At 41.0% G+C, this 18,660-nt stretch overlaps 1 protein-coding gene across 1 annotated transcript; it reads left to right on the forward strand.

Annotated features, from left to right (window-relative positions):
- Positions 1-858: 858 nt before the first annotated feature.
- On the forward strand, positions 859-18,244 carry LOC137537690 (transmembrane protein 272-like). Its single transcript, XM_068259621.1, has 8 exons — positions 859-910; positions 3,808-3,883; positions 7,959-7,997; positions 9,291-9,326; positions 11,037-11,096; positions 11,230-11,406; positions 14,959-15,113; positions 16,854-18,244. The coding sequence occupies exons 2-8, from the start codon at positions 3,847-3,849 to the stop codon at positions 17,118-17,120; spliced, it is 771 nt and encodes a 256-aa protein (XP_068115722.1). The 5' UTR covers positions 859-910; positions 3,808-3,846; the 3' UTR covers positions 17,121-18,244.
- The last annotated feature ends 416 nt before the right edge of the window (positions 18,245-18,660 follow it).

Raw genomic sequence — 18,660 nt, forward strand, 5'->3', positions numbered from 1 at the left:
CGATCGGAAATTGGGAAATTTCAATTCCGCAAAATCCGAATGTGCATCCCTACTCCTGACCAGAAAGATCAGCAGGACTGCCAGGGACCTGGTACTATCTAAAAGGGAATGAATATGGCACCTCGGACTTGATTCACAAAAGGGTGCTAAGTGTTAGCACGCCTGTGAAAAGTCCCTTAGCATGCCCGAAGGTCTTTAGGGTGTGCAAACTTTCGCACGCTAAGTTAGCTTGCGCAAAGTTTAGAACTGCGCGGTGCGCGCGAAACGTCGCACCGGGTGTGCCCGAAACGTCACACCATGTGACGTTTCGGTCCGCACCCGGTGCAACTTTTTAGGCGCACCCGATGCGACATTTCTTTGCGCTCGAACAATAAAAGCTTTTAGGCGTGCTAACTAAGTTAGCACCCTTTTTTTAATCGAGCCCCTCGTGTTCCTTTTAAGACCCCCATGCCCACTTGGTGTACTGTGGCGGTTGATACTGCTTCCAATGTAATTAAGCCCTTGTCTGTAACAGAAAGCATGAAAATAAATATTAATCCCAATTTCAAATTTGTGGTTGTCTTAGAAACTATGATCAATCCCTTTTAATTTGACACGTCACATGCTGCATCCATTCTGGCACGTTAGTGATCTATTCCTATCCATGTGATAGATATTACTGGTGACTCTATCCATCAGCATGTGTTTTGCTTGGCATATGGAATTCATAGGATCATTCACACAAAAATGATGTGACCAAGAATTGTGTAAATGAATTAATTACCGATTGCTGACATGCCAGAGGAGTTACACCTTCCTAAATTAGAGGAGTGTTAATTGATGCATTAATATAAATACAAGTCACTTAACACAGGTTATCATTTCTCCTTGGAACTGTAGGCACTTGGACTTACTCGGAAGATCTTATAAGGTACTGGTTTTGTGTAGGTGTTTTATATGCTGTGCTGGATGCAGAAGGAGAACCCGAGGTATTTAAAAACTGCTGCTGGTCCCTCCTGTGGATATTTAGCCTGGACCCAGCTAATCAGTCCTCTAGAAGGGCACCTATTCTGGATTACTTGTGCCCTTTCATGGCTTGTGATGCTCTAGCAATGATACTGTCATTGATGTGGGCTGTTTGTGTTTCATACCTGTGGAATCAGAGCACTGGAAGCAGTGTTAACTCGTAGATTTATTATTTTACTTATCAGCTCATTTGCTTCCTTATTTTAAAGCAGTACATTTGCATTTCTGTGAAAAGAATTGCTACCTCCTTTGATTATTTTTGCATACTGGTCTGGTTTTTATTTACTGGCTCAGAAGCTGCATAGACTTCGTACATGATGTTCCTCATGTACCTTAGACTGAGCCAATAATCTGTCTGTTGCATTTCCCCCTGAAAAACAAAAGCTTGCCTTCTTAAAAAAAAAAAAAAAATCTATTTGGGATTATTCAGGTTGGAGTGAGGATATGATGTCTCCCACAATGCATCACTGCTGATTTCCCCTGAACCATCTTCTGGTGTGAGCTTGTGTTGTAGCATCACCTGCTGGCTGGGTGTGATACTGCAGCTACCTATTCAAATTCATTCTTAGTGAAACCTACCAGGACACTTGAGACAGAAAATTGTTAAAATATTTTTAGAGGAAAGGAGGTTTAGTAAGGAGGAGATGGAACAAAACATAAAAGAGATAACAGAATCATTGTTTTACTCTATAGGTATTTACTAAGTTGGCATATACCGTATTTTTCGGACTATAAGACACTCCTGACCATAAGGTGCATCTAGGTTTAGAGGACAAAAACCCGGGTAAAAAATATATACTAAACCTGGTGCATCCTTGGTGAAGTGGCATCTTGTGGATTATGCCCCCTTTGTACCTCATACCCCCTTGTACCTCTTGTGTCTCCCTGCATCCTCCTCTGTCCCCCTTGTGTACTCCTGAGTCCCCCATGTGTCTGCCTTTGTCCTCCTTGTGTCCTTCTATATGCCCCATTGTGTCTCTCTTGTGTCCTCCTCTATGCCCCTTTGTGTCTTCCTTGTGTCCTCCTCTATGCCCCTTTGTGTCTCCCTTGTGTCCTCCTCTATGCCCCTTTGTGCCCCCTGTGTCTTCCACTTGTCCAGTGTCCTCCTCTGCATGGGCACAGTACAGGGAGTCCCTGAAATTGCGGTGGGTTGGAGGTTTGTATTGGCAGCTGTGCACAAGTCAGGAACTCTCTGCATTTGGACTAAAAGACGCAGTGAGTTTTTTTGCCCACTTTTGGGGAAGAAAAAGTGAGTCCTATAGTCCAAAAAATACAGTATTTATGAATTGCAACCACTTATAAACTGAATAGGTTTACGTTGTGAACTTAATGGGTATGAAAAGTATATACATAGTTTTTTAAAACTTTTGTTTCCAATGTGAACAATGTAGAAATGAGACAGATAATCTTTTTGCTTTATAATCTTGCTGAGTTGTGGTGAAAAGTTGGTAGCCAGTGGGATGATGGTTAACCTTCCCCTCAACCATTTCATGTGTGACAACAATCAATACAGTAAGCTGTGACTGGGCCTTTCAAGCTACAAAAGGCGTGTCACCCTTAGAAGCAAACCTTAGCGGCTGGGGCATTTCATGTCTATGGATCTTCCCAGCATCAATGCGCAGGTGTAGAGAAGAACAAAAACATGCCTCAGAATGTATAAAGATTTATCTGGGATGTACAAACACAGAGATGAGATGATATGACGTAAATTGTTACTTGTAATCTACTAACTGACATCATTCTGCACACACCCTGCTTAAAGAGAACAAGTTGTGAACAGGTGTGTGTCATTACCTGAGTCTCCATTATAAATACTTTTGGTAAGTCTTCCATGCATGGAATGACTTAATATCCTTTTACTTAGTTATAATTGCATCTTTCTTAAGTTCAGCTCTGCCTCAGGTTGCAAGGGCCCCAGAGAGGCTGTCTGTATTTAATGCCAGAACTCAGTGCTGATAACAAAAGGGTCCATTGCTCCTAATACAGACATTAGGCAAAACCTTTTGCTTACTTTCACCTTCTCCTAAAGACATTTGGCATTGGATTGTTTTTGAGTTTATCAGCAATGATTTCAAGTAGTAGATAAGGCAACTCTCATGCATAAACAATACTGATTCTTAACTGGTAATGACACAACAACAAAAAATAAAAAGAACAAATGACTCTCCCTGATAGATAAGACTTCACAGCAAATACTTTTAGATATAGATTACAAATATATATATATATATTATTTAGGTTGTCTCCTTAATTCTGGAAAGGTAAATATTTTGTGGGGGCATACCTATATGCATTCAATTTAAATTTTGGGGTCCTGGTTTTTAACAGCAAAAGCAACTATGATATTGCATTGTAGTAGGATTAATGCTATTTCATTTACTATCTTGGAGTTTTGAATCAGGATGATACCATTTATTGGCTAACTTAGAGATGAATAAACTGAGCTTTCGGTTTATAAAAAGCCTTCGTCGGACGATTTACTATCTTGCAAATTTCCAAAAACTGACCCCAATGTAGTAGTAGAGTATTATACTGTGATGTAGCCATCAGCAAACACAAGAAGTTTTGAATCAGAATGATGCCATTTATTGGCTAACTTGAAAGAAAAAGAATAAGCTTTTGGCTAATAATCCTTCTTTAGACTTTGTTGCTATATGCTCTTGCATACAATGGTATACAGTTTCTGTTTATGACCTACTGCCATCTACTGGTATGTAGTGCCATCTAGTGGTAGGAAATAAGAATACGCTGTTGTGATTTACTCCGCTACTTGTCACACTAACTTTTAATTTTTTTCTGTAGTAAAGAAGCTAAAAGCACCAGTGTCCTACAGAAAGCAGAATGGGTGGAGAAGTTATTCAACAAAGCGGCGAAGGTGGTAAGTCAAATATTCTACTGACACTTTATTAAGCTAAACTGTTTAATTGCATTGTCTCGAGGTGCTTTCCAGCATATTATTAAAGCATAACTCCATTTTCATTAAAAATTATTATAATTGATAGCAGTGCCACGCAAGCTATTTTACAATGTCAAGTTATTAAAATGACAAAACTGGTGAAAAGGCTGCTACACTCACGTTTATAACACACATGGGAGCAGGGAAGTTCAAGTCAAGTTTCCAGAAGGTCCAAGAAAAAATCCCGCTGCACCAGGTGATGGGATATAATCAAAAAGACCTTTATTTGTAATCCAACATCAAAGTAGCAAAAAAAAGGCTCACGCGTATCGGAGCAACGGCTCCTTAATCATAGCTAGCTACTTTGATGTTGGATTACTTATAAAGGTCTTTCTGATTATATCCCATCACCTGGTGCAGCGGGATTTTTTCTTGGACTTTATTCAAATGACTTTGCCGTTTTCATTTAAAGTCAGCTATGATTTCCAAAAGTTGCAGGGGAATTCAATCTTTACTCATTTACAACCTAAATAAGGTTTTTTTTATAAGGTTAGCTAAAATGTTTACTTACTTTCTCAGCCAAAGCACAGCAAAGGGCGCATACACAAATCTAATTTTGATTGGCCAACGATTGTCCAGTTTTCCCACTTTCATTTACTATGAGTGCCGACAGATTTTGAATACTATGAAGAGGGGGGAGGGGCTGTATGGCTAAAATTGTGGTGACCCCCCCCTAACACACACACACACACACACACACACACACACACACACACACACACACACACACACACACACACATACAGTGTGATGTTATGACTACGGACCTGACAGTTTGCTGTCCGTGAGCCTCATTGCATTGTGGGAAATAATGGCTTTTTACAACTGCCAAGCAAGCATAGAATTCTGAGCATAGAATTCTCAGTGACGAACATTTCGTACAGATCACCTGCTATTTTCACTATAGTTCTTCTTTAAAGTGAACCAGAGATGAAGCACCCTCATGTATTTTACCATTTAGATCAGTGGGAACATTAAAGAAAACACCTACCCTGCTCTCTGTTTCATTTTTTACTGCTCAGCCTGCTTCTAATCAGCCCTGATAAAATCCCCGACTGAGCATTCAGTCTGGCTTTGCTCAGGAATTAAAGCTGCGTCATTATAGCAGAGCCAGAAAGGGGCAGGCGTGGGCTTGAAAGACACCAGAGAAGACAGACTCAGCTATAATGATTCCTGAGCAAAGCCAGACTGAATGCTCAGTTGGGGATTTTATCAGGGCTGTTAACAAGCAGGCTGAGCAGTGAAGCACGAAACAGAGAGCAGGGTAGGTGTTTTCTCTAATGTTCCCACTGACATATATTTTAAAATACATGAGGGTGCTTCGTCTCTGGTTCACTTTAAGCATTTAACAATTGAAAAGGTACCTAAAAGTGGGTGAAAAAGTACTATTAAAATTATTTTGAGCAATTTTTTTTTTGCTTGCTGTTGGCTTAAAAGGCATTAAATGACAAGGTGGTACATGCTGCATCTATTAGTTATTCCTATTATAGAGACATGTCACCATGAAGGTAGCTTCTCTGCCCTCCTGCAGAGGATCGTGGGCTATGGTGGTCTGGGTTATGGGGGGAGGCTGGCTCCTCCCACTGTGCTTTTTTTTCACCTAGTTTTTGGCACTATTTCCATTTCACTTTTCTAAACCACACATCATCAGAGATCACAAGTGATTCTACAACAAAGTAGCCTGGATTTATTAAAACACCATCTGCTATTAGGCGTAAAGAGTTTACAACCAGAGACAGTTAATAAGATTATTATAGATTTATAAAGCACCAACATATTCCAGACCCCTTATGTTCATTTTGGTAAGCTGAAGAGGAAAGAGGGCAGAGACGGTAGCAGCTGGACCCCTTGACAACCACTATGGCCCAGGCACCTGCCTAGGTGGCCTGGTGGATGATCCTGCTCTGAGATGCTATGCAATTTGGATATGAACCAGATGCACTTACTGTCAGTTTTGATTGCCCTAGTTCCGAGCTGAATACATTTTGCATTACATTTGCATGCAAGTTAGAAATATTAGCATCAATCTGAGCTGGATCATATTAGAGTATAGCAAAGGTTAACACATCTGTATTGCTACCTTAATTATCGCCTCTGCACTTTACTAATGAAGAAGAAGCAATGTGTACCAACTGGAAATACTAGTCAGGCATTCCTACGATTCCCTTTAACAGGCATCTCCTTCTAATGATATTGTAGCCTAAATCATCTGGGGAGTGGTCAGAAATGAGGATGAGTAAAAAAACAAACAACAATGGGGATAATTGTAACATTTACTGGCTGTCATATTTATTATTCTTCTCTGTCATCTTCATACACAATCCATAAGATGCCAGGGAGTGATCCCGTCAGTCCAGGCTTGACACTTGATGTGACCTCATTCCTGCACTGTTGGCGCTTTCTGTTTAACTTTGATAAAACATTTCTGATGTCTGCTTCTTAGTGCTTTTCAGACTGTCTGTACTGCTGGCACTCCATTTATTGATAACAAGACCAAGGGGAAGGCAAAGGAGAGGGCTACATATGACCACATGCAGTGGTGGCCTAAGGGGGTGGGGGTAGGAGTGTGCGGCTTAGGGTGTTACCATGGCAGGGGGTGACACCAGAGTCCCCCTGCAGCCATCCGATTGCAGTGTATGCAGTGTATTGCAAGTGAAGTCTGCATTGCTGATTGAGGTACCCCCACCCCATCTATGACTTAGACTCTGCCTACCCCTAACCACATATGTACACCTAACACCTACCCCTCATACCTACACCTAACACCCCCCCTCCCCACCTACACCTAACACCAACTCCCCCCATACCTATGCATAACCAAGCTACTACCATTCCCCACTGTGGCACGCTTAGCAGGCTGCACTTACTCCTTTTTTTTGGGGGGGGGGGGGGTGCATCTAAAACCCAGCACCGGGTATCAAATGCCCTAGGTATGCCACTGACCACATGTGTACATAATTACCTTTAGTGATGGTCAAGCCTAGGAGAACTTATGGGGAAGCATGTGATTTGTTTGAATGGCTGATAGATTTGCAAAGCTCTGATTTGCTTTAACACATGATCATGACTGGCAAATCAAAGACTTGTATATCTATCACCTGACCAAACTGATCACATGCTTCTCCATGAGTTCTCCTAGACACAGCCATCATTACCTGCCTTCTAACAGCTCTTACAATTGTGTTATCTAATATAAATTAAAAAAAGGCAACTAATGGTGGCCACACACAATACAATTTTTAAAATGTCTTTTCAATTACAGAATTACAATCATTTTTTGGGATTGATTGTAACATTTCTTAAATCTGACCCCACACATGTGTTCAATTTTACCCCAACTATAAACACAAAGTATTGAGTCCCTGTTCACAGTGGTCAATTGTGTTCTGCATGTCATCTAACTGGCCATACAATTCTACAGTTCACAGAACTGCATTGTAATGGATTGTGTTATTCTAACTCGCTGCAGGCAGGCTTTGCAGTAAAGTCTATGTCCAGTCTCTATTGCAGTTCACACACATTGTAACCCATGCGCTATGCAACTGACCACTGTAAATCCTGCCTAAAAAATGAAAAAATTGATTGGGTCTATACATTAAAAAATTGACAATCTACCCTAATCCATTACATGTTTATAAAAAATGATGAGAAAAATCCAACACTCCCCATCTTCTTTATAAAAGAAAAAAAGAATTGTATGGGCAGTGAGTTGACATGCAGTATTATTCTGCAACGCAACTGAGCACTGTGAACTGGGCCTCTATGTTTCTGTAGAAGCGATCATTTTTATTGAATTGACATATTGGATCATTTTATTGTATTGTGTGTGGTCACCTTTACAGATAAATAAGCAGATAATTACATACCTAGAAGGCAAAAAATAAAAAAAAATAGATAATTATCAAATATGTAAAGAGATAAGAAAAATACTGTAAAATGTGGAAATAGATAAAAAAAAGTTTTATTTCTGATATGCTATTATTTTTTTGTATTGCAGATGGCTGTTGTGGCTGTGGTTGTTTTCAATCACTACTTAGTAAGTAAAAGAATCAGCATGACTTTTCTTAATTCAAATGTCAAGTCATTAAAAAAAAAATTATATTTTTTACAAGATTTGATAAGTGTTGTATATGCTTGATACAATTTAAACTAAATGTATATCTTTCCTATGAATAACATTTTCACCATGATATCCCGTTTCCCACACCATGCTTCACAGTTGTCATCTATTATTTATATAATGCCAATATGTTATGGCTACACATGTAATATGACTTCTAGCAGACAGATAACCAGGTTGAAGGGGTCACCAAGAGGGGAGAAAGAATGAAGTTTTTATGGTGGGGGTCCCATCAATGTTTTTTCTGAGGGACCCCGTGAGTTCTAGTTAAGCCCCTGCTTTCAACTAAACTGTAAATGCACTTTACTAATGAAGAAAAAACAGAGTATACAAACAGGAAATACAAGCCAGTCATTCCTAAATTCCCTTATAACAGGCATCTCCCTCTTATGACATGATTGCCTACATTTCCTAGGGTGTGGCCAGAAAATGAGGATGAGCAAGACAAAGACTTGGAAATAACGAGACCATTTTTAGCTACTGTTACGTGTGTTGTTCTAATTTGTCATCTTCATCCACAACCCATAAGATGGTAGGGAGTGATCTAGTCTGTCCAGGCTGCAACTCCATTCCTACAGTGATGGCATTGTCTAGTTTAATTAACAAGTCTTCTTCTTATTGCTTGTCTGTGTCTGCTTATCCTTATTATTTTTTATTTATAGAGCGCCAATATCTTCCGCAGTGCTGTACATAGTACAAAGCAGACAATAGTTAAGAGCATAGATAATTGAGTAGTTCAACACACAGGACAATCAGAACAACCAGCAAAACAAGTACTAATAAATACAACTGTTGTGTAGTTTGAGGCATTAAAAAAAAAAAAAAAAACCTGAAACATTTGATAAAATACAACAGAAACAAGAAGTACTAGGGGGAAGTCCCTGCCCTTGCAAGCTTACAATTTAAAGGGACTAAGACATCAGTCGAGGAGACCAGGGTCATGTCTTGTTGGAGCTCCATTCACTGATACAGAAACTCAGCGGGAGGGTTACTAAGTATGACCTCATGTGTACAATATTATCTGCCTTATAACAACTATTACAAGTGTGTTTTCTGTTACAGTTATAAAAAAATGCTAGAATGCTAGTTAGTTCAACAGATACATAAATGACTATCAAGGCAATGAATAAAAAGAAGTGATAAGATAGGGAAAAATGTTGAAAGAGAAAAAAAAAATATTTCTGATATACTACTGTTTTTCTATTGCAGGCTGTGGTAGTTGTTGTCAGTTTACCATCAAAAGATGTAAGTATTGATGCTATTTTTTTTTATTCAAACATAAAATATAAAGAAATTGTTACTGTTAAAAAAAAGGTTTACAAGGTATTACTAGGATTGTATATATTAGATTCAATATAAGTCAATTGATATCTTACATGTGAATCATATTTTCATCATGATGTCCAGTTCCCTCCACCATGCTTCACAGTTGTTATCTAGTATTTATAAAATGCCAAATTTATGCAGAACTGTCCCATAAATAATAATAAAAATCAAACTAAAAATGTACATTCAGAACAGGTACAAACCATGCCATGAGGAGTAACGGACCCTACCTAGCATACAAGCATACAGTCTAGGACTAGTGTTTCTTTCAACCATTCTTCTGTATACATTTTGTCTACTTTAGAGCACCTATAATCTCCCATTAACCGCTCATGCAATGGTTTTGTTGTAACATGTTCACTCAGGGCCGGGCCGAGGCATAGGCTGGAGAGGCTCCAGCCTCAGGGCGCAGTGTAGGAGGGGACGCACAATTCATTCAGCTGTCATTCCTAATTGTGTTTGAAGCAGAAAGAAATAAGAAAAGGGGATACATGGCAGTGACTGCAAGCCAGATAATTAGATATTAAGGTGTTGGGGAGGTTGTGGGCCCTGTGGCGCTTCTGAGTCTAACAGCAATCAATGTGTGATGCCTGGGGTGGAAGGGATGGAGGGGCGCACTTTGGTGTCTCAGCCTTGGGTGCTGGAGGACCTTGTCCCAGCTCTGTGTTCACTTAGCTGTTATAAGACATAAGCCTTTTTACAAGGGGTTCGTACTGCGAACAAATGTCCTGGTGTAAAATGACCATATATTTTAATAGTTGAATTTACACTGGCATTCAGGAGTAGGGTAACCCTAACCTCCCTCCTAACATAGCATAACCCCTCTCTCATGACCAACTCTAAACTTCTCTCCTTAGCCAGTAAATCTGAACTCTTCCTAACCTATCCCTTAAAGGGACTCCGAGCAGTGCAGAAACTATGGAAAGATGCATATCATTTTAAAGCTCTCTTTCTCCTCTTTCCAATGATATATAAACCGCCGCCATACGCCTCTTAGTTTTCGCTATTTTCGCGATTGAAATTGCCCCGGCTGCGATTTCAATCGCGAAAATAGCGAAAACTAAAAGGCGTAGGGCGGCAGTTTACCTATCATTGGAAAGAGGAGAAAGAGAGCTTTAAAATGATATGCATCTTTCCAAAGTTTCTGCACTGCTCGGAGTCCCTTTAACACTAACTGTCGTAAAGGGATGCATAACCATAACCTCTTACCCTAACCCATAATAACCTTCTATCATGCTCATCACTGGTTTTGAATCTGTGCATTGAGGCCTTCTACTAACATCAGGTGTATGATCTGTGGCTATTAATCAAGCACCAGTGTCCTAATAATAGGTTGGGAGCCACCAAGTCATTAATATACGCTGCTTCTAGGGAAGGATGAAAATGTGCACCCCCAAAATGACAGAATTCTCCAAACTTACAAAACGATATACGGTCATCACAAGGACGGAACAGGCTGTTTCTACAGATCCTTCAAAGCTTGTAACATTCAGGGAAGTTGTCTTCTCAAACGACCAGCAACCGTGGAAATGATATGGAAGATGCAATTTTTTAAACATTCTTTTCTTTGTAAGATAACTTTGCATTGAGTGTAGATGCTTAATTAATGATGCATTGTTTGTGTTTCAGTGCTAGAGACTTTATTCTTCTTCTTCTGGACGGCGATAGGTGTGGCGTTTATTGTAGTAGGTAAGAGTTGAAAATATTATTTGTTCTATTAACTCATTTTTTGAGATGTGTGTTTCCTACCAGAATCATGCAGGTGTTGCTGGGATATTTACATTGATAAATTGATGGTGTGTCTCACTTTTGTCATCTTCAGGTGCTATACACTTACATGACTGTCCAGTAGAACGATACATCCCAATATATATGATTGTAGCCGGAGCCTTCTATTTCTCCTATTGGGTTTATCTACCACTGGAATGCTTCTTTCCCATGGTCAGGAGAATCCTAATGCTTCTGACTGGACTTTTCATGTTTGCCTGGTTTATTGCAGGTAAGAAACATTTTAAACAGAAGAGAAGACATGTGATACTCTTTTTGTTTGCAATAACAATCGTTTATGAAAGGATTCGATTTTCCGAGAGGACAGCTTCCATTCAACAAGACACATAGTTGTGCTTAAAGGACAACTGTAATGAGAGGGATATGGAGACTGCCATATTTATCTCCTTTAAAACAATACCTGTTGCCTGGCTATCCTGCTGATCCACTGCCTCTAATACTTTTAGCCATAGACCCTGAACCAGCATGCAGCAGATCAGGTGTTTCTGACATTATTGTCAGATCTGCCAACATTAGCTGCATGCTTGTTTCTGGCGTTTTTCAGACACTTCTGCAGCCAAATCGATCAGCTACGCTGCCAGGCATAGCAAATTATTATAATTATGATTAATATATAGTACATACAAGACAAGAGTGGATAACAGCTGATGCAGTGAACAAATTAATGACATTTTTACACAGGGGTGGGAGGTTTGCACACATATTACTCAGCATTGTGTGACAAAAGGGGAAGAGAGCCCTGATCAAAAGACCTTGCAGTCTAAAGGTGAAGGGAAGCTGTGTGGCAGAAATGGTAGTCAGTGGGCAAAGTGTCCTAGGTAGGAGAGTATGCTTGCCTGAAGAGGTGAGTTTTCAGATTGCGCCTAAAAAGAGTAAGTGTGGATGAGTGGTGGATGTGTTGAGGGAGAGTGTTCCTGAGGAGGGGAGAGGATCAGGAGAAGTCTTGTAAGCAGGATGAGAAGAGGTGACCAGGGAAGAAAACAGGAGGATGTTGTTAGTAGAGATGAGTTTGCATGTAGGATGGTATCTGGAAATAAGTTGATTTAGATAGGAAGGAGCTAGGTTGTGGAGAACTTTGTAGGTGAGAGTCAGGATTTTAAATTGTACCTTTTGTGTAACTAGCAGCCAGTGAAGGGATTGACAGGGGAATTGGGCTGGAGAAGCGGGAGGAGCGGTGGATGAGTTGTGCGAGATGGATGAGTCGTGCATTGTATAAAAGAAAATAGTTTAGAAGAAAATAAATATGGCAGCTTTCATATTCTTATCACTTCATTACACGAATGACATTGCAGTATTAGAGCAGGTGCAGAGATGAGCAACAAAATCGATACGTGGGATGGAAGGTCTCACTTACCAAGAAAGGTTAGATAAACTAGGTTTATTTAGTCTAGAGAAAAGACGCCTTAGAGGGGATCTAATTAACATGTATAAATAGTCAGAGGGCAATATAAAAGCTTGAGCTTTTTGTCCCTAGGCCTTCTCAAAGGACTAGAGGGCATGATCTGCGCATGGAGGAAAAATATTTTAGCCATTTATTTAGGAAAGGGTTCTTTACAGTAAGAGTGATTAAAGAGTAACTGTTAGCCCCCAAATTGAATTTTAAAACACTATTGCAATGTTTTATTTATTATATAAGTGATCCAAAAAGTCAATGCACAAGTTAAAAATCAATCTAATTTTGTTACTATCTAACCTTTTCCCCCAGCTCCGGACGCAAGCCGCATATCAGATGCTATAGCATGCAGAGCATGCCTATGTCTGGCCGACCCCCCTCTCCCCCCCAGGACCAGGTGCCAATATATTCTCCCCACCGCAGCTGACCGCTCTGACACGGAGACAGAGCGGCAGCACTTCCAGAGCAGCACCGCAGAGCAGCCGCCGCCGAGTCACATGTGAGAGAATCACATGTGAGAGAGATGCACGGCGCTGGCTGCTCTGCGGTGCTGCTCTGGAAGTGCTGCCGCTCTCTCTACGCGTCAGAGCGGTCAGCTGCGGTGGGGAGAATATATTGGCACCTGGTCCTGGGGGGGGGAGAGGGGGGTCGGCCAGACATAGGCATGCTCTGCATGCTATAGCATCTGATATGCGGCTTGCGTCCGGAGTAGTGTTGGGCGAACAGTGTTCGCCACTGTTCGGGTTCTGCAGAACATCACCCTGTTCGGGTGATGTTCGCGTTCGGCCGAACACCTGATGGTGTTCGGCCTTTTAAGTTCGGGTTCGCCCCGAACTTCTAATGGCCGCCGAACAGGGCCGAACAGGGCCCCTGTTCGGCCGAACAGGGCCCTGTTCGGCCGAATACTGCCCCCCTATGGGGTCGCAGGCATAAGGGGGGAGCATGCCCCGATCGCGGGGGGGGTCGGAAATTCCCCCCACCCCCTCCGCTAGCGCTCCCCCCTCTGCCCGCTTCCCCATTCAAAAGTTTAAGCAAAGTACCTGTAGTGGATGGCCTGGCAGTGGGCGGCACTGTGGAGTGAGGAGGAGGAGTCCGGAGAGTGACGAGTTGAGGGAGGCCGGGCAGCGGGCGTGAGGTCAGGGAAAGGGCGGAAGTACCACAAGGGTACTTCCGCTGAACCGCCCGCTGCCCGGCCTCCCTCAACTCGTCACTCTCCGGACTCCTCCTCCTCACTCCACAGTGCCGCCCACTGCCAGGCCATCCACTACAGGTACTTTGCTTAAACTTTTGAATGGGGAAGCAGGCAGAGGGGGGAGCGCTAGCGGAGGGGGTGGGGGGAATTTCCGACCCCCCCCCCGCGATCGGGGCATGCTCCCTCCTTATGCCTGCGACCCCATATGGCCCCCAAAAGCTGGATGTTCGGAAAGTTCGGGGTTCGGCCCGAACATGCCGAACATCTCGGTCATGTTCGGCGAACTTTCCCGAACCCGAACATCCAGGTGTTCGCCCATCACTAGTCCGGAGCTGGGGGAAAAGGTTAGATAGTAACAAAATTAGATTGATTTTTAACTTGTGCATTGACTTTTTGGATCACTTATATAATAAATAAAACATTGCAATAGTGTTTTAAAATTCAATTTGGGGGCTAACAGTTACTCTTTAAGATGTGGAATGCATTGTTTGCCACAGGAAGTAGTTATGGCAATTTCTATACCTGCATTTAAAGGGGGCTTAGATGCTTTACTTGCGTTGAAAGAAATCCATGGCTACAATTACTAGGTAATGCCCAATGATGTTGATCCAGGGATTTTATCTGATTGCCATCTGATTGTCGGGAAGGAATTTTTTTCCTTTTGGGGCTAATTGGACCATGCCTTGTAAGGGTTTTTCGCCTTCCTCTGGATCAACAGGGATATGGGAGGGAGCAGGCTGGTGTTGTACTTTGTTCTCTGGTTGAACTCGATGGATGTATGTCTTTTTTTCAACCCAAATAACTATGTAACTATGTAACTATGTAATTCAGTTGTCCTTTAAGGTGTATCTGTGGGGCAAATTGTGCTACAGAGAAAAAACTCTGATTGAGTGTTTTAGGGAGTTCCAAAGGGTAGGAAGGGAAGAAGGGAGGAAGTATGGTTACAAAGGTTTTGAGGTTTCCTCATGCGTAGCCATCAATACACATCTCATCACTAGTTTCCAAGTGTTACTGCAGTTTTTGCATCATTATTAATCTTTGCATGTGGGCAGCTTTACTGAATAAGTGTTTCATGGCTAATGTTAAATATTAATAAATGTTTATTATGTAGCAGACTAATGTTAGCACGCCAAATAATGGCTACATTACAGCCGACTAATATCTTGTGTCTTTTACAGGCAGTGTATGGGTGTTCAGAGTCTACGATATCTCAGAGAGGGCTTGCCACAAAGGAATGTATCTCTTTGTCTTCTCCATCCTGATCATCCAGTGGATTTTTATTGCAATCGGATTGATTGGCATGCTGATCTCCTGCCTTTGTTGTGAGAATTCAGTAAGTAATTAATTGGCTTGTGCTGAATATTTTAATAATCATGTTTTTTTGCAGGTGGAGTGCAGGTTTACAAATAGCAAGTGAGTCTTAATGTCTACCAACCACCAAAGGTCAACTAACCTCTGTTGTCAGCTGACCAAGTATTCTTCACATTTTGGACAGGAATGTGCAGGAGACTGGTCCAGGTCTGGCATCAGGCAACATTATTCCTTCACAGTTTTTTTTCCTTCATGGGGAACATTGCTCCTCATGCTCACACCAAACTGATTTAATATCCTTAAAGTACTCCTTAACTGAGAGGGATGTGGTGGCTGCCATATTTATTTAAACAATGCCAGTTACACTGCTGGGAAATTGCTGCAATTGGTTGGGGGGGGGGGGGGGGGGGGGGGGGTGTAAATAATTTTGTTGTTTTGCACCGTACACTTTCTTGCACTTCCAGATGAAGCCATTTGGAGTGAAATATGTTGAGGATAGTGTCACAGTATATATTGTGCATCCTTTGTGTAGTGTCAGTTCTCAAGTTGGCTATATTATCATTATGTTGTATTGGGCATTGCATTATATCTGCTATATGCTTGCTAGAGGGCCTCCTGATTACATCGTTAGCCATTAGACAATGGTGACTGACAATTGATTTTATACTACACGTAGTGTGCGTTAGCTACAACCCTCCCCATTTTTGCAAAACAGGGGGAGGTGGGAGATCAGCAAAGACCCCCAAACATGTGTATGAAAATCTTTCTGACTGCTAGTTGATATAGATACCAATTGCATCGTACCGAACACATTATACTTTATGATTTGAGTACATCGATAAGGGCATTTATAGGACCGCATTTTGCAATTTTTAAAAAGGAATAAAGATGGCAACCTCCGTATCCCTCTAAGGTCAGATGTGCTTTAAAGTAAAGGCAGGCAGGATAAAAACATGGATAATGAGAGGTTATCAACTAGGAAAGCTAGATACTAAAACAGTAAGAAGTTACAGAGATACTGGGTGCTGATGTCATTAAATATACGTTCTTCCGGTAATAGTCAGTATTATGCGTTGTACACACACTAGATGGTTCTCAGCTAAGGTGGGCGAATCTAATGTGTGTGCAACAGCCCAAGAACCTCCCTAGCATGTCACTGAGAGGTTGGGAGTGCCAGATACCTCGTCCGAGCTCAGCCAGAGCATTGTTTTCCTCCTTACCCATCCCGCTTCATCGTGTGCCATGAATCATCCCTACTCTTCACTCTGTAGAAACAGAACACGTTGCTAGCCTCAAGGCTACCAAATAGGAATTGTCAGAAATGCCAAAGTCCGATTTTCCATTTTTCCGATTTATGATTTTCAAGGAGTATTTTATTAGCTATTTTTTGCATCACAGAATGCAAAAAAATGAAAAACTGGAAATCAGAAAACGGAAATTAGAAAAACGGAGTCTAAATCAGTTGCAATTTATCTACAATGAAAATTTTGCAGAAACATTCTGCGTTCTCTGATTGGCGCAATGCTTCAGAGATCTGTGATTGGGTTAACGTAACCAAATTAGTGGCAGCAGCTCTGGTACTTTGAGTCCGCCAGGAGAAAAGCGCAATATAAATGTTATTTGTCTTGTCTATAAAAAAAAAAGGTAAAATTTGGGTTTCAAGGTGAATTTGTATTATGTCACTCTTAGTCCTAAAATGTATTTATTTATTATTTAGTCCTTTATTTAACACTCTCTTCTCTTTTTTTCCCTTTTGTTACAGTGCTTGAATTCCATTGTGCAGTATTTTGCCTGTAGTTCATGTTGTGAGTCTTGCCTACAGTCTCCATGCTCCTGCATGAACTGCTGTAAGAGCGTACAGTGCGGTAGTTGCCTAGACAGCTGCTGCTGCCTTGAGAGCTGCAACTGCCTACAGTGCTGCAGCTGCCTCGATGACTGCAAGTGCCTGTCATGTTTGAAGTGCTTCTCCTGCTGCCAGTGCTGCGGAGGACAAAGCGGAGTACAAAACGGAATGCAACTACAAGCCTGAACACCACCAGAAAAAAACCCAGGAGAATCTTTGTATTTAAACATAAAAAAAAATTATAAATTGATTACAAGTGACAAATATGTTTACAGGCATTTTTATTTAAAGCACTTTGCAAGCACCAGTTTATTTAACACATTTTTTGCGATCTGAAATGATGCATCCATTGTCTTATGTATGCTGTTATTTACCGATGCCAGGACCTTCGTAATTATTATAGACCCGGGAATTACAAAAATTGGGGTTGCTCTGGCTAATTACTTGAATTCATTATCTAACATTCTGTTTTGAAATGGGTCATTAAAGTACATCTGTCACTAGTTTAAATAAAAACAAAACTATGGCCTTTAACTGATTCCGGATCCTTATGAGGCTCTAGCCTCATAAGGAACAGTGCACAGAACTTAGCTGTCATTGGACAGGCTAGTGTAGCGGCGGCGGAATCGTGATCCCGCCGAGAGTGCACAGAGCCGGGATATTGAAATCTCCACCTTGGCAGAATTAGGAGTCTCCATACAGGGTGTAGATTTCAACAGAAAGCATCCAGAACCAGTTAATATTAATGTTTTGGGGGAAAAATGAGCCCTAATTGCCTCTTTCCCTGAGGTAATTGGGGCTCATGTCAACAATGCAATATACTTATAGAGTTGATTTCAGTCTTGTAATACGATACCATCATGTGACTGTTTTACTGTAAAACTGTTTGCAGTAAAAACTGACATATGGCTAGCCGTTCCCCCATCCTCCAGTCCTCACTAGCTACTGTGATAAAACGTGCTGCACATGAAGTACAACGAGTACAGATAGAAGATTTACAAGCAGGGAGGGGAGAGGGAATACTTTACCAGCAGCGGAAGCATGTCAGAGGTATACTATAATGTGACTGGACCTTCCATACCATTTACATCATGCCTTTAATCATAATTGGGCAACAAAGCAGGTAAATCCTCACTAATTGATTACATGTATATATCTACATTTTATGTTGTGAATCGTATTTTCTTCATTGCATGTCACTGTTTATCGTAATTTAATTTAATAAACAATATTTTAAAATGTCTTATTTTCCTTTGGCAATGTGGCCAACGTTATTATGAATTTGTATAATGGTCATTTATTCTCTTTGAAAGCACACCTGAATTGCAAATAAACTGTATCTATAGATAAACAACTGTTTCTATAGTCCTACTCCTTTATAAGACTTTCCTGGAATCTCACAGTTTTTTGTTTAACCACTTCAGCCTGCAGGTTGTTTTCACCTTAAGGAAGGAAGCAATTTTCCCCTGCAGAGCTCCTCCCATTCATTTGCCAATAACTTTAACACTAGTTATCACACCTAAACGATGTTGTTTTTTTTTTGTTTTTTTACCACAAATTAGGCTTTTTGAGGGTGATACTTGTTTAGTAATTACTTTATTTTTCATGCTTTTTATCAGGAAATACAAGAAAAAAAATGAAAAAAATTACACAATTTCTCCCTTTCCATCCCCTATAGTTCCATCCATACTATAAATAAAACCCACACATTTTATTTGCCCAGTTG

Source organism: Hyperolius riggenbachi, chromosome 11, assembly GCF_040937935.1.
Source record: "Hyperolius riggenbachi isolate aHypRig1 chromosome 11, aHypRig1.pri, whole genome shotgun sequence".
Lineage (NCBI taxonomy): Eukaryota > Metazoa > Chordata > Amphibia > Anura > Hyperoliidae > Hyperolius > Hyperolius riggenbachi.

Coding starts and splice junctions, on each gene's coding strand:
- LOC137537690 (XM_068259621.1), top strand. CDS start 3,847: ATGGGTGGAGAAGTTATTCAACAAAGCGGCGAAGGTG. Junction 7,998..9,290: donor TTGTTTTCAATCACTACTTA/GTAAGTAAAAGA, acceptor TTTCTATTGCAG/GCTGTGGTAGTTGTTGTCAG. Junction 9,327..11,036: donor TCAGTTTACCATCAAAAGAT/GTAAGTATTGAT, acceptor TTTGTGTTTCAG/TGCTAGAGACTTTATTCTTC.